Here is a 16,947-nt window from a genome sequence, read left to right as displayed (position 1 = left end):
AGGGCATTAAATATTTTTATTCAATCATTACTTAAGGAGAAACTTGTTCAAACATAACAGCATGGAACTATCAACCGCAGTACAATGTAGACCAGCACAGTGAGTGAGATGTACAATGTTTTATTAACAAAAATACTGATGTGAGGTCAGTGTTGTGGAACAAATATAATTTAGGCTGTTTACTTTTACAGAAAGAAAGTGTCCAATAATAATGCCATCACAGGCACAGGAAATTAATGTATACAAAAGCAAGATTCATTAGTTTCAGCTAAAATCAATTTACATACTGTCTACAGCAATATAAAGAATATTCAGAAATAAAATAAGGAGGTTTACCTCAATATCTGATCCAAAGAAGAATAGTCAGATGCCCTGTCATCCATATTCTTCTCATAGGCCTGTGTTGTTCAGATATTATCAGTTTACTTGCAACCTTTTTCATGTGCACATTTAAAATCTGAAAAAAATACTGATAGGTTTGACAGATTGCCTTTTCCTTACAATATGTTTGTCTGTGCCATAAGATAAACACGCATACATAGTCTCAGCACAGCTTTGTTTAAATTGAGATCTGTAGTTGGTTAATTAGTTATGCTTACTGAATTGTTTGAATGTCAGTAGCATGCGTCATGATTTAACAAGTTTTGGTAACGAGATAGCGGGTATTCACAATTACCCACATTAGTGACTGTGGAACCAACAAGGACAAATGTTCTAAATCCAAATGTTTAAAATTAAAATAAATACATGAATAAATCTAAACAATAGCAATATGTTTTCTTGCGCTCATAATTGAACCCCAGAATATCTTTCTGCAACTGTGTTATTTTTATCTCGTAAGAAAACCTTGTTATAGTTTCCCTCGTTCTAGCTTGTTTCCGTGTTAACATTAGTTTGTCTAGTCTCGCTAACTGACATACAAGCCCTCATAACAGAAATTAAATATATGAAACATATCTCAAATATGAGGCTCTACGGGGGGAGTAACATACTACATAAAATATAATAACAGTTGTACAAGTCCAACTCTTGAGACGATTACCAAGAAACAAGGCGGCGGAGGGCTGTAGGAAGCGTTACGCCAATGGCACAGCCAAGGGGGCGTTCTATGCTAATTAAGAAATACACCGCAGCTATCTGCAGCTGGCAACATGCAGTTTGCTGCGAAGGTCCTTGTATCTGTTGCGAGCATCAAGTGGACGCTTCTTACTGTCCCTGTCATTGACAACTTGATTGAGTGAGGTCCTCATAGAAGTTAGGAAGTAACTGTTTGGCTTTTGTCTGTATAACGTGTAACTATGAAGTTCTGTTCTTTTTATTTTTCGGATTTGTTTTAAGCTTTACATCAAACGTACCACAGTTGAAGAGAAGCGCGAAGCTGCGAGGAAGATTTACATCAAGCGCAGGTGAAGTACTTCAGCTATGTAGCGCTTGATGTAGCCTTAAATGCAAAGTGCATTGCAAACGGTTGAATGTAATCTCTAATAATAGTAATTGTGGGTTATGTCTGTTATTAGATGTTCAGATTAACGGGTGCCTTTGTGAAACACAGTCGTCGTGACTCTTAAATTAGACAATCGACTTTCTTCAATAGATTTTAACAGCAAATGGGATTTATTTTTAATATATGACTGTGAATGACGTCAGCTCAATCGTTTGAAAGACCTAGCTATTATTAGTTGTTAGGAAAAAGACATTAACGAAACTGCAGAGTTAAGTGGTTAATTAGTTTTTTTTTTTTTTTTTCATCTAGTAGGCCTGTCTCAAGTCGCGTTTGGTTGTTACTTTACTCAAGTGGAGCGGAGCAAAAGAAATAGGGTGCATATTTTCCCAACAGCAAGTAGCCTAGCTATCTCCGGGGAAGTAGGTATTTGTAAGAACCAGTCTGTGTGCGTGGACCTTTAATATACGCAATTATGTTATATTTAGGTCTAGCACCAAAATAATCGCAGCGTTGTTAAAGATGTAAACCCAATGCATTTATGTGTCGTTTGAAAAATGAGAACATTTTATAAAATTAAGTTTGAACTAGGACAATAATGAAGTTCATATGCTCATTTTATTGTCCAGTTGTCCAGTAGAAAACTCAATCTAAGTAAAAACAGGAGTAAAGTTGTGGGTAAAAGAGTAGAGTAGGTGTAATTGTCAAAGAGGAGTGTTGATAATTACTGCCTCGAATTTAGTTCATTTGGTTTTTATACTTCTCACTCTTAAGATGCTTACACTTCATTAATTGCAGTTAACTTTTCCATGACTCTTTTCTTCAGCCATTTGAGATACACCATATGTATAATGAGATTAACACCTTGCATTAATGTTATGTTTCCTTATTTGTAGAAATTCTGATATTTGGTAATCAACTTAACATTCAGACACTGAGGACATTCTTCAACCTATTAATATCTCTGATTATTTTCATACAGCCATCTGTGGCAAAGCTGTCAAAGAGCTACCTGAAGGTTGGTGATGCCATTCCCAGATGGGGCACCTCCTTTAGTGTGGTATTTCATTAGAATTGCTTCAGTAAATATCCAGCTGTAGAAAAGTCAGGGCCTTTTGCAACAGCAGTCAAGTAGTGAGTGGTATAACTAGAAAACCAGAGCTAAAGCCTTTGTAAGTTACTGCTCTTTATATATATATGATTCATTTTTGTGTTATCAATGATAAAAACAAATAATGCAATTCCAAGACAAAGGTATTGTACAAGTTTAGTAACTTACTGGACACATTAAACATCATACACAATATTCCAGATATATGAGCTGACCTTTAAAATGCATCAGAAGTCAAAGGTCATTGCTGATAATTAAGGGGGACGCACCGTATGACTTCATGGCAGTGTTAAATTGTAAGAATGTGTTTAATAAGCACAATTTTTGAAAAAAATTGAAGTTAACATTTTGTCATGGCCATCTGTAGTAACCTTATAACCAGCTTTTAATGTCATCCTGCTGTTTTTCTCTCAGTGGGTTTGCAGATTGAGGTTCCCATTATTTTTCAATTACAATTTGGCATTTCGCAGACGCTTTCAAACCAAAGCGATTTTTGCACAGACTTTTAAATGACTGTTTCAGTTTACGGATGCCCAGTAAACCAACCTTGCTCCTTCACGTCATCTGCTGTTTTTTTTATGTATCACCGGTAGAGCTGTGTCACATATGCATTCACCGCTACTTTGTTTGTAAGGTACTGAAGCGAGGCAGAAAGAAGTTGCACTTATCTAGATCTTACTTGCGCAGATTTATTCAGTCACCATGACGAGGTAGGTTTCCTTTCCTTTATGAAAGAATGATGATCCCCAAGCCAAAAACCATGACCCTCGATTGCACACCCTGCTGCTGCTGCATATATCTGTCTGTTTCCCACTTTGGTGGTTGTGTTATCAAGTACTGTCCCTTTTCAGCTGGCTGTGCTCAAAAAGGAAGAAAGGTTCCATGCACATCATCCTGCACAGTGAGAAGTGTCCATACCAATACTCCATTTATGATATACCATTCATTGTATTTAAGTTGAAGCACATATGGGAATACATAATACTTGTTGCTATATATTCTGAAAATATTATAATTATTATTATAACTCTTGATGTGTTTTTATCTGTGAGGATTTTATATCAATTGAAAATGTGCATTTGGAGAAAACATGTAACATGAAGGCTGGTACTCAGGACTAATGCATTAAAATCCTCTGATCACCGTGGCTAATATTTTGGACATCAAATGAAGGAGGAACTACAGGTAAATGTGTTATTGCTGCAGACCTTCAGACCAGCACTGTGGTGCTGTGGTCATGGCGTGGCCACCTTGGTAATAATAATTTCCACAATGTTCATTGTTCGAGGAAAGCTCTTAGAATAATGTCATGGCATTAGTGGCAACAATAATTATGATCATTTTAACTGTTGTTGTGTTACACAGGTTACTAAAAATGACTAAAAGTTACTTAAGTTCACCAAAGGTGAGCAGGGACAACAAGATATCGCACAAACACAGATATCCTTTTTAGTGACTAGTGTGACCTTTTGTTGTCCTGTGAAACTTGCAAGTGTTTATAGCTCTCTCATCACATCAGTGATGAGTAAAATCACAGTGATCTCTTACTTAAATTTTCATCAGTGACATGCTTACAATTATTAAATATATCTTTAAAATCTTTCCGGAATGCATGATTATTTTAACAAAATCATTTAGATATTGTGCTGTTAGTCAGTGTGTTCAAATAGGTAGAGTGAATATCAGAACTGGATTAGGCCATGATCTCCTTATCTCTGCTTTGAGATGCTGTCACCTGGGAGATTGTTTTTAACTCAGCACTTTGGGTGCACAGTAAGGTGCTCCCCCTCTTGAGGCCAGCAGAATGTAGGATAGTTTTAATACAGTAAAACACCCCATTGTCAGTAGGTGATTTGCATGCAGTGTGTAATATATTTACATTGATTTTATAAATAAAAAAGCTGAGAGGAAAAGTCATTCTTCTTTCAACTGTAGAAGTCTGAAGAGTAGGATATTTAGTTGTGCAGTTTTGCTCTACTTCCAGTCTTATATCAGCATATTTGCACCAGCAAGGGGGATTTATGGTCTGTGGCTATGTAAATAGGATTCTGGTATATTTTTAGCAGCCAGTCATTTTGGACTATGTTTCCCTGTTGAAGTGTTTAGACAAACTAAAATTATTGGCACAAGTAACAACTAATTCTGATAATATGTTATTTCTTGGGCAAGGTTAAGTCATAGTCAATACTGATGACTTTGAGCTAGTATTATATAGTATAGTTGATCTGTCAGCTTGATTTTATTTTCTAGTTTTGCTATACAATGAGTGATGTTGTAATGTAAACATTCATTAGCATACAAAGCAAATCTCAGCAAGAAATAAAAAAGAAACCTGCACATTCCATAACTATGTCATAAACAGAGAAGTTCATTTTGTGGCAGATGTAATTGTCATTACTTCATCCTGCAAGGACAGAGAAAGCATCATTTTGGTTGAGAGATCAATACAAAGTGAATCGCTTTACACATTAGCTTAACACATTAACACATTGCAACTGTAACCTCTGCAATGGTTGCTCACGTAGGTGTTGCTCTCCTTGTTGAGTGCTGGTGGATGAGCTTCCTCATGACAAATCTGTTTGTTGTTGGTGCTCGGGCAGTGTTGTCCCGGTGAAGCAGTCAGCAATTAGGATCTTCCTGTCCCAAGAGGTGGGTTGTCTGAGGGAGCGTGGGCTAGCGCTGCAGCTTCTGCTCTGTTTGTGTATTCTTTTCCACTCTCTGGCCTCTGGGAAGACAGCAGAGGAAACCGTGCACTCTCCCAGGGACTGGGGGACCAGGGGCGACCGTTTTGTTGCAATGATTGCACTACAGCATCGAGTGCTCACCGATCGCTTGCCTTATTCTCAGTGTGCATATTTTTCACATGATGCCACGATATAGCATTTAAGCCCCTGTGGTCTTTGGTTAAATTCTGCTTTTTTTAAACCCTCAGCAATAAATGGGTACTTGTAAATAAATGTTACATATTAGATATATGATTTTATGATACATTAGATGCTTGTGTTTCACATATTTCAAGTTGCAGTTCCAGCACACTGCATCATGGGGTACTCGATATTGAATTTATGTTCATGTCATTCTGCGGTAAGAGCATGGGCATCGGCATTTTACATAAATGTTGACATTTTAGGGGAGTTTCTGTGACGTTGAAGGAAAAAAGATTCACAGCAGCCCAGATGATGAATGTCGTTCACATGCTGTGAATTGTAAGGTTCTGTTAGTAAAGGCTTCAGGGAAAGTGTTGAAAAGACAGCAAGAGAAAAACCCAACAGGTTTTCCATCTCTACCCTAATGCGGTGATGTGTACCACGGATGACCAGATAATGAAGTGTTCCTTTGCGGCATGCAGAGCAGGAGTGATACTCCTGAGAGGCTCTGCTAAGGGACCATTTGCACTGTGTTGATGTTCATACAGATATAACAGAAGGTTAGAGAACATTTGTTGAAACTGTACTGAGTTCTACTTGCTTTTTGTTCTTCTTACTCTGACACTTTATTCTTACATTGAACTAGGACATTTTTAACACAGGCAATTTTTTTAGCTTTTATTGGCTATTGATTTATGCCAAGATATCTGTTTTTTTTTTTTTTTCGTATGTGGCTGTGTGTGTGTTTGTGAGTGAGAAACACCAGACAGGCTGGAGTTTTCATCATGGGGAGTGTCTTCCAAAATTAGCAGGTATCAGATACGTGTGAATTGAAAAAAAACAGCCCCTGCAAAACCACAAAGAAGAAAGCACACCTCTATCATTTATATATTTAGATTTCAGTCTCGTAGATGTGAGAGGCCTGCCACAAGGGATTATCTACAACAATAGTTACTGTTTACTCTAATTACTGTTTTGAGAAATGTGAGCTGATAAAACATATCTTTCTTTCTTTCTAAGACCTCCTACTTCCTAATAGAATTAGGAGCTAGTAACCAGTGAGCAATTTACATGTTAACTAATGTGAAACTCAGTATCGTCAAAGTTGTCATATTTCATATTCATTTGTTCACTTCAGGTGAGAAAAAGTAAATTACAGCCCACAGTGTAAGAGGTGCCTAGTTGCAAGTCATGAAAATCACCTTGATCAAGAAGGTATTTATAAGTAGTACAGCTTTTTGAAATGATTTGGTAACAAAGATAGGCTGAGTTTCCAGTACAAGCTGCTAGTTCATAAGCAGGAGGGGAAAGCCTATTTTATAGCATGTAAGATTCTTCAACTAATATAAAAATAGTAATTGAGTAGTTTTCAGATGTATGCGTTCCCCTGTGATGGGTTTAGTTCTGATTCAGCCTATGTTTAATTAGAATAGTTAATGCACATTGGCACAGCAACACTGATCATTTCTCCCTAGTAAGAAGGTGTGAATGTCCCATCCAGGGCAACAAACTCGTTGTATACTTTATAAGGAAATGGTGGCACAGGGGACAGATTCCTCAGAAATGCCCTGAATGCCAGTGTGCCAAGCGTGGGCTGGGGTGCAGCGGGCACTCTGGGGGTCGTGGGAACACCGGCACTATATCCGCTTACCAATTGGAAATGGAGTCTAAATATAGAGGAGGCTCTCACACGTCAAAACTGAGAGGGAAAAAAGAGGCAGAAAAGTTCCCCTGGGCCTTGCATCAGACGATGTCACCCTCACTGAAACCAGTGATGCTGGCCGCTGCATACTCTACTCTGAGCACAGCTCGGGGCTTCAGCAAGTTCAGCCAGTACGGCATGTTCTCAGCTCTCTCAGATCTGCAGCTTAATGTTGAGTTAGTGAGGCCTGACGTGGTTTCGCAACTGCAAAGATACGTTCAATTTCGGTTCTAATACAGACTCATAATACTGTAACATTGCATTTTACCAATAAATAGTACCTGGTAAGAAGCAGTATATGTTGTAACAAGTATTTTGATTTAAAGTTCTAGAAAAAGAATCTGAGCAGCCTCATTATGCTATGTTTTATGACTCATGTCCTGATGTGAGTTTCATTTTCAAATTGGGTGTTCAACTTCCTCAGTAACTGCCTCAGTGAGGAGGAGACGTGGGAGTGGATGCTGTCACCCCTGTAGTGCCACTGTGCCTTAATGTTGCTGAGTTTTTACATTGCAGGGTGGGTGGGTAAGCCTTACACGACAGGGCACAGCAACTTGGCTTTCCTTCGCTTTGTGACTGTGCCCTTTGAACCCTGTCAGTGAAAAAGCAGACTTGTTTGCTTTGGGTTTTTTCCCTTTTCTTGTGTACGTTTACTGAACTCAAACATGGGAGAACAGGGGGTGGATCAAAAAATTGCTTTTTCTTTAGCATCTTTTTTTTATTATCCTGCTTATAATCCTGCTTATTCTACCTTTAAAGGCAGATGGCGTATTTTTAACTCTGCCTCTCGGAAATGAGTATTGGTCCCGGGGTAGCCCAGACTGAGGGGGTGTCAGTTTGGGCTTGAGCTAAGATTAGCACACATAAACTCATCAGGGTATAAATAACTGTGTGCCATTATGGGGTCGGGCGGGATGGGACCTTCATCTGCTTCGTCAGTTAAACAAAGGGATGAAATTTTCCCATAGAAGTTGTAAGAAATGTCTGCCCCCTACATCTGTGATCATATTTTGATAACCCTGACATTTAAAAGATGCTCCTCTTGTATGGGGTTATACAGTGGCTGTGTTTATGAAGTGGATTTGAATGACTCGTTTTGGTTTGTCTAGACAACTGCCATTTTGCCCCTAAGATTGGACAATGAATATAATGTTGGTGATTCACTTCAAAACCTCTTACTACAAAGCCTCACAAATTTATTTCATTCATCTCTGTATTCATGGGTGGGTGGGTTTGAAAAGTCTGAATGATCTCGTATTGTTATATTAATGTTCAAAATTATGGAATACCTCCATTAAATGACTCAGTGATTAAAGACAAATGTAGAACAAATGATTGAAATAAGAGTATATTTATGTCTTTTTCACAGGTCAACTACATGTCTGTGTAAAGACCCCACAGACAAAAATGGGGAGAAAGAAGATTCAGATTTCTCGGATCCTTGACCAGAGGAATCGACAGGTGAAATACTAGTCAAAAGATTTGCAATTTAGAGGAAACACTTGGAAAATAACCCCCAACCTGAGTGATGAATTTTCTGAGTTGTTTTTACTATTACAATGGTGACTGTGCCTGGTGAATTGATGATAGTGGATTAATGGTGCCTTTGAGAAATGAGTATTTGGTCTGTAAACCTTGACTCTTCACATAAATGTAAATCTGCACCTAAAGTGTGGCCTTAGAATACTGCTTCATCATATGGTTTCCTCTTGAAACTGTGTGTGTAAATATTTCAGGCCCTCTGTCATTGCCCAGTCTCACAGCCAAAATCTTTTTCCAGGTGACCTTCACAAAGCGTAAGTTTGGGCTGATGAAGAAGGCCTATGAGCTGAGTGTGCTTTGTGACTGTGAGATTGCCCTCATCATCTTCAACAGCACTAACCGCCTCTTCCAGTACGCCAGCACAGACATGGACAAGGTGCTGCTCAAGTACACTGAGTACAGCGAGCCCCACGAGAGCCGGACCAATGCAGACATCCTGGAGGTACGGCGTCGCAGCTCTCCCACAGGGACCCCGCCCTCTGAACGAACCGTGCGAGTCCCTCAGTAAAATGAAAGAAGAAAACCCTTATATGTGTGCATTGATATTGTGATATGATGTCATGTCATACCACCATTTAGGGTTGAAAACATAACAGGATTGGGTGCGTGCTTGTTTGTAAGGCTTGTAAATCACCTTTATCTAAGCGAGTAATAAAGGGTTCGGACATTAAGGCTCTCACTGCGTGTCCTCACTGCACTGAAGGCTGACACTCTTGCCCACCTCTCCTGCTGTAGACCCTGCGTAGAAAGGGACTGGGGCTTGAAGGAGCAGAGCTGGACCCGGAGGAGGCGATGCAGGTGGCAGCAGAGAAATACCAGCAGCTAAACGAGGGCTTGGACCTTTCTATTGCACGACAGCGCTACTATGTGAGCACAGTTATTTATCATTCCATGCGTAAGCAGAGTCTAGGGACAAATCACATCGCTCCATATGATACAGATTCGTTCTAAACTGTAAATGATCCAGGTTGTGTGTCATTGCCCAGTGAACTCTGTTTTGTCTCCTGGTGCATAATCTTGTGTTGGCTTGTTAACTGTGGAAGGGACCATTCTTTGCTGGACTGATTCTGATGTTTGAACTTTAGCACCATCTTTCTGTGTTCAGATGCAGGTGGCCTAGTACTTAAGAGGCATCCTATAAACATACCAAAGTAAATGGTAAAATAAAATGATTTCTCTTTCTCAAGCTGCTTTTCCTGTGTGTTAATTTCTTATTTCACAGGCTCCCCCTCTCCACCCATCTGAGGCCCAGTATTTGGTGTCAGCGGGTTGTGAGAATGGATTCCCTGTTGCAAATCCCCCCAGCTCCAACCTGGGGTCACACCGAAGCCCAGCTTTCAAACCTGTCGGTCCCAAATTAGGCTCTGCAAGCCCGGCTGGCCCCCACACACTCTCTACGCTCATACCACCACACTCAGGTAAGGGGAGGGGGGGGGGGGGTTATATGTTGTAGAATCCCCAAAAGCATATATATATCTGATACAAGTATTGCATTGCATCCTTGCACCTGAGAGACTAAAATGGTGTGACTTTTGACCTAAAGTGAAAGGGAAGGAAGGGAAATCAAGCTTGGTGATGTAATTTCATTTAAACAAAACTTCATTTAAACTTTATATAAAGGTTTTGTGTAAAAAAAATACTTATGCAGCAATGTCCTTGCAGTGATGTCCTTGGGATGTTATCAACAGTAACATCACTTGCCCTTATTGACCACAAAGAGATTCGTCTGAAGTGACTGATTCTAGGACGGTCTCCTTAACCTGTCCCTTTGTGATAAACCTGTAAAACAGGAAGAGGAAAACAGAGGTGGTAACACCATAGATAGCTATCTATCTTAAGAGGTCTAGATCAGCAGAGCTCACTGTGTCAGTTCAGTTCAGCTGGCTGTGCACACAGGAAGTGAGCCTCCATGCTGTGCTCAACCACCCCCCCACATGCGAAAGACCGGGTGCAAGCCGATCTGCGGTTTCTGTATCAGAGTATCACACCTGCAGGTCATCTCAAGCTCATCCTTACACTATGAGTGGGGGGGTGTGAAAATACAAATCGATGTGTGACTGCAACTAAGACCAAGGGGAAGGGGCCTATTCGAAATCGTAAGTCCTTATCTATCATGAAGAGGTCAGATTTGGGTGTGCATGAGGCGCCATTCACACTAATTATTTCCTAGCCAGCAACAGACAGCAAGCTGTACTTCACCCATGAACAGCGCTCTCATTGCACTGTAACAGCTCTGTAAATGTGTAGTCATGGAGGAGTTATTTACATGCTGTGGTAAATGAATACTTTACTGCTGACTCATATGACAGTATAGGGGTTTTAATGAAGAACCATTTCAGTGCTGTATGAGAGGAAAATTCAAATGACTTGAGGTGTGCACTGAAAGTCGCATTATTGAGTTTCTTAAGCAACAATATTTACAGACATGGGCAACAACTAACAAAACGAGGTGCAAATAGCTAGTTCAGCTAGACAATTAGTCATCCGTACTTAAAACAACTTGTCTTTGAATTGTAGTAGAACAGAGGTTTTTTTTTAATGCTCACTGATTTCTCTATCTGTCTCTATTAAATGTAACATTGAAATAAAAAGAGAAAAAGATATATTGTGGCAATAACTAATTTGTGTTTGCATAATGTCAGGGTTTAGATGTCCTCACCAGCACTATCCATTGGATAATGACAAATTAAAACATGAATGTACAGAATGGAAAGATAAAAAAGTTAACTAACACAATAAGCAATAAAATGTAGTAAGTTATATAAAGTCAGTTAAGTACTCTAAGCAGCTCATATGTACGTTATAAACATCTTTATTTCCTTATTTTAATTTGCTGTACAGATTTATTGCCACACCCACCTTCACAATCTTGCATATTTTATTCAAACATTTTGTGTTCTTGAGAAGATTGCAATAATGTGTTTTTCAACTAAAGCATGCCCTTAAATAAAAGCAACATGTGCTAGAATAAAACTTGCCTGGCATTATAAGTGCTTTAGTCTTTAATATTGATGTAAATGATACAGCAGAAAATAAATTATAAAAATAAAAAAAAATAAATAATGCCCTGTTTGACCTCTGTGGTCCAATGCATGTATGTGTGTGAAGAAGAAAAAGACCCATCGTTCTTGCCAGCATTGCTTGAATGCACTCACCTACATTTACCTTTGTTGATAATTGGAAAGAAAGGGGAGTTTCTTGTTTTGCTCTTGGAAACATTTTATGTGGGCCCTTGTGCTGAACTAGTAAAGATACTCAAGATCTTAGACTTGCCAAGATGCAACCAATTATAGGGAAAATGTCCCTGTTTGATTGTTTTTTTTTTAATTTGGAGAAAGGCAATGAAGGGAATACAGAGCTTTACTGGAAGAATGTCTTAGCAACTGCAGCCGCTTAAAGGAGTTGCATAAAACAGCTTATATCAAATCAAGGAAAAATGAAATGCCATGTAAAGAACTTGATGCAAAGGTCATTTGTAAAAATATCTCTTCAACTGAGTGAGTGAGAGAAAGTCCATTTTACCCACATCCTGTTTTTCACTTCCTATTTGTCTTTCTCTGAAGGCATTGGCTATTCGATGTTCTCCCATGGCAACCTAAGCAGAGCCTTGGAGATGAAGACTCCACCTCCCCTGAACCTGGGCTATGAGAACAGGCGTGCCGAAGCACACCCTGGTCTGCCTGGTGCCCGCACCAACCTAAGCAGTGTGGTAAGAGACAGCCCTGCTCCTAACTGTTTCCTGATGGCTTTAATGAGATAAAGGGAAATGCTCACAGCAGTACTCTGAATCTTTTTTGAGTGCCAAAGTGGGTGTCTGCAGATCAGCAGCAGCAGCAGCAACATTTCCTCTGATTTTCATGGCCTCAGATTATGTGAACCTGCAATGCCTCAGGTTGATCCTCGGTACCACCTCTGCACCACCACTTGACTTCTTCTCCATTCCCCCGACAGAGAGTGCTTTACCAGGGCATGCACACTGGGAACCACATGATGGCCATGGGAAAAGCAGGCCTGCTGGGTAATGGTCTGGGGGAGTATGGCCTCTCATCTGGAGGCCCTCCTGGTAAGCCAGAAGCCTTGCACTGAGCGATCCCCTCTTCCTAAATCAGCAGCTCAAAATAAAGAAAGCTCCTCATCAGCTTCTTCTATCTACACTTGATGGTGTCCTTCCATAGCACTGTGCTATTGTTGCAGTCTTCTCTTTCCGTCTTTCTACCAATGTGAATGCAGTGAAACTTGGATCACTCTGTCATTGCACGCACATATGTATGAAAGTCACATGGTGGAAACCCCCTCAGATACTTATTTATCACTTGAAAATTATGCAGCTAGAATCGGATGGATCATTCTAAGAATGATTTTCGTGACTTCCCTCTTCCTCTCTCTAGAATACCCCCACCCAGGTTTCTCCCACTTACAGCACAACTCGGTGAGTTCCTGGCAGCTGTCTCAGCACCAAGAAGCAAATGTGTCTCACACCAACCAAGGGTAAGACCACTGTCCTTCCCCTGTCCCTTACATGAAACCTGCTGCACACGCAGCAATGAAGGAAAACCTATGCTGACATATCTCTGACATATCCTGAGACTAATTTCTTATTTTAGCATTTCTTTATTAATGTCATAGTATGGTGTTCTACTGAATATGATCAATGGATAAGTGATAACTGAGCTTTTCTGAATGCTGATTATGTTGCCAGGAAACATGGCAATGTGCATGTGGACCTTGTGTGCTCTGTTGATGAATGCAGATAATTTTGTGTGAAATTTTCCCGCTGTGAAATTTACAATGTTCATCCTTGCCTCAGAGTTCACACACTTGTATGTTAGTGACATCTGCAGACAGGTTTTTGTATTGCATATAAATGGAAGAAGAGTGAAGCTGCGCTGCTGTTTGCCTGTATTTTGTCTCACACTTCTTCAGTTTCATCTTTAAGAAATCAGTTGATACTTATTTATATGTAGTATAATGTGGATGAAAGTACAATTTTAAGTTGATAGAAAGTATGTGTATTTCTTACTCAGAGTTCTCTTTGCACAGCTTCAATTTATTAAAGTAAAGGAACAACTTATACAAGGTGTCAGCATCTACAGGTCGTGCTCTCTGATAAAATATGTAAACCATCATTTTAAGTGGCTTGCAGTAATATATGGGATATATTGCTATTCACTAGCATTATTTGATTTCATTTGCATTTACATTTATGTGGCAGACGCTTTTATCCAGAGCGACTTACAAGAGATAAATTCAGTAGGATTGGACAAGTATCCACACAGAAACTGAATCACTAGTGCCATCCATAAAATAATGTGCCTTGTAGGAAATATTGCCACATGGGGGGTATGCTGTCATAGGGCGCACAACCTTAAATGATTACCACTCATTTCCTGTGGATTTGTATTGCCACACGTTTGTATTGCCACAATGTGTTTGAAGCTACCTTCAAAAAATGCAAAAATACAACTGAGACCACATCTCTTTTGGCAGGGTGTCCAGCGGAGGGTGTTCTTTCTCTGCACAGACCTCTACACCGACTCCGCCACCTCAGTCATCCCTCAGCCTCAGCATCAAGGCAGAGCAGGTCTCCCCCGAGCACACCTGCTCCCCAGCCACGCCCCCTATGCACCACATGGTGCAGCATTCACCCGCCAGCAACCCCAGCTCAGTAAGCCACGCCCCTCAGGAGACATACCCTGCTGGTGAGAGGGAGGATTTCCAAAAAGGGAGCTACCCGTCCCAGCACGGTGTGCCTAAGACCCCATCGGAGGACAAGGTGCGGCTCCCGACCAGGCGATTAGAGGTCACGGACGGGTGGCAGAGATAGCTGGGCAGCACTGCTCCTCGGGCGGGTCCGCAGCTCTCCACACGAGAGAGATGGGAAGCGGTGACTCCGTAATTAAGCACCCCAGAGGAGGAGTCCCGCTGCCGGACTCTAACCAGCAGTCCATGAGCATGCGACTCTGCATTTCTTCCAGACACTGTCAGGATATACAGTCTGGGTTTTGTGTTTAATTAGGCTCCAGTCTGTTTGAGTGGATGGGGGAGAGCAGAGCCTCATGACGCTGTGCTCCCCTTGACCGAGCCACAGTAGTGAGTAGAGTGCAGCATGTTCGTCGCCTGCTCAGCCTGTGCATCGCACAGCACGGTGTTTCACATCAGTCTCTTACATTCAAGCCTTCAGTGATTCAAATATTAAATCATATTTAAACAACGCCCAGCGACCTCTTTTATCCATACCTGGCACTGGGGACTTTATTGCCCCAGAATCAATAATCTTTTCATGGTGAGGTGATAGAACTGATATCATAGTGGCCTCATGAGACCAATTAGACATCACACAGTTTACCTCATTTATCATTTGGACATTCTCTGTATACTTGGCTGTGGGCATTGATGACAGGGAAAAACAATTAAGCGTAATAGTCTTGGTTAATGTATTGAAAAACAATTTATCAGTATACCTCTCAGGGACTATGTCAAAAAAATTCATTCTAGCTTTATAACAATGATCAATATATCATGAAATTTATGATAAATTTTGCCTTTAAAAACATTTTAACATTATGAGGTACTGGGCTCGTCAATGATTTCCTTAATATTTGACATGAAACTATAGGAATAATACAAAATAAATGAATACATTTGGAAAAACAAGGTTTTATAGAAGGCATATTATTTGAACTATTTTTATGTTCTCTAAACTTTTGTATGGATTTTTTTGCCGTGTTGCCACAATACATGCATTACTAGAGGTTGCATTTTTGTCTTAGCTGTTTTTGTCTTAGCTCTTGCAAGAAAAATGCTTTTGATTTCAGGTTTAAATATATAAGCAATTTTTGGTGCCGCTCCTTAAAAGGTCACTTCATTTATTGAGGGTCAAAGACCAATTTATGTATCTGAATTTTCTGTTTGCACTGGTTATGTGGGAGAGAAGAGACCTGAATATAGATTTTGTTTATACTTTCTCAGCTTGTCTGGCAGATGTGTTTCGATAATGGCACAGACACTTAAAAGTTTTTTTTTCTTTTCACACTTAGACATGAGCTGCAGAAAGTTCTGCTTTTTACAATAAAAATACTTGTGCTTTACAAGGGGGACATGGTGATAAAAAAGGGAACAAAATTGTAACTGTAGTCTTACTCGACTCTATGATTTAAAGTACAAGTACAAAGTATCCAATATTTTCAGTGCACTGTTTTAACACAGATGGTTTATGATTTTTGCTATAAGATATTGCTTAATAAATGAAATTCAAGGTTGTTTTAAAGTTATCATTAAACTTTTTAAATTAATGGTAATTTTATCCTTTGTATATTGCATACACTAGTTGTATTCATTTTTGTGTGCTGTCTTTTTCTTATCAATTTGAGTGTTTTGAAAGTGGTTAACTCTGAATTAAATAAATGAATAAATGAGTTTTTAAAATGTGGTTACCAAATGTAACTCAAATGTGTATCAATTTTTCTGATGGTCTCATAAGCAGAGAAATTTAGGTTGACATTTTTTCCCACAAGGGGTCACCCTATCCCTATTTTGATGCCACAGTCGAAAGTGGTCATGTTTTCATGCAAATTTTTTCCCCTCAGGTCCACACTTTGCCTCCCATTAATGGATCCTTTATTTTCTCTGACAAAAGGCACATCAAAAAAAGCCTGGGAAAGTTTAGCAGTGCACTGTGGCAGTGTCTGTCATTCTCTAAATTATGCAGAACTGGAGTATGGCAGGCATATGTGAAAATGTGAAGATCGCTTATTCTCAATTTTTATTGCTTCTCTTCTGTGTATATGTGTGTGTGCATATATATTATTGTATGATATATAATGTTAAATAATAGTAATAAATAACGATTAATGTAACATATAATAGTATTACGCACACACACACACTATATATATACGTGGGCACCTTGTCAAATACAATGCTAGAGGGCTCATTACTTTTCAGGCTCAAAGTAAATGTTCTGCATTTTACATGATCAAAACATTAATTCAGTGACATCTTCATAGACATTTTACAGTATTTATTTGGTTTAAAAAAACATAATTCCTTTGCAATTCAGTTTAAACTGATATGAATTACCAATGAATTCGTGACCACTTCTGTGGCAAAATTCAGTCCGTCTCCCTCAGCTGAATTCTGTGTCAGCAGTTAGAGAGTAGAAAATAATACTTGTATCACAGCTTTGAAATTTTCAGTGTTTTCATGTGGCTGTTCATAAAAATGAGCATCAGTTTTTAGATAGATGCAGTAGGATGCGGACGAGATATAAGGAACATTGAAAAAA

The 16,947-nt window shown here is 39.5% G+C and overlaps 1 protein-coding gene across 1 annotated transcript; it reads left to right on the top strand.

The window, feature by feature from the left end:
• Positions 1–1,267: 1,267 nt before the first annotated feature.
• On the top strand, positions 1,268–14,527 carry mef2b (myocyte enhancer factor 2b). The gene is made up of 9 exons (XM_036522633.1): positions 1,268–1,406; positions 8,491–8,582; positions 8,902–9,105; positions 9,399–9,530; positions 9,886–10,081; positions 12,227–12,372; positions 12,615–12,726; positions 13,052–13,151; positions 14,151–14,527. Exons 2-9 carry the CDS (start codon positions 8,529–8,531, stop codon positions 14,485–14,487), a joined length of 1,281 nt encoding a protein of 426 aa, XP_036378526.1. The 5' UTR covers positions 1,268–1,406; positions 8,491–8,528; the 3' UTR covers positions 14,488–14,527.
• The last annotated feature ends 2,420 nt before the right edge of the window (positions 14,528–16,947 follow it).

This window comes from Megalops cyprinoides, chromosome 2, assembly GCF_013368585.1.
Source record: "Megalops cyprinoides isolate fMegCyp1 chromosome 2, fMegCyp1.pri, whole genome shotgun sequence".
Lineage (NCBI taxonomy): Eukaryota > Metazoa > Chordata > Actinopteri > Elopiformes > Megalopidae > Megalops > Megalops cyprinoides.
The sequence above is the reverse complement of the archived record's forward strand: the minus strand, read 5'-3'. Positions and strand labels throughout refer to the sequence as shown.

Coding starts and splice junctions, on each gene's coding strand:
- mef2b (XM_036522633.1), top strand. CDS start 8,529: ATGGGGAGAAAGAAGATTCAGATTTCTCGGATCCTTGACCAGAGGAAT. Junction 12,373..12,614: donor GCACCAACCTAAGCAGTGTG/GTAAGAGACAGC, acceptor TTCCCCCGACAG/AGAGTGCTTTACCAGGGCAT. Junction 13,152..14,150: donor GTGTCTCACACCAACCAAGG/GTAAGACCACTG, acceptor CTCTTTTGGCAG/GGTGTCCAGCGGAGGGTGTT.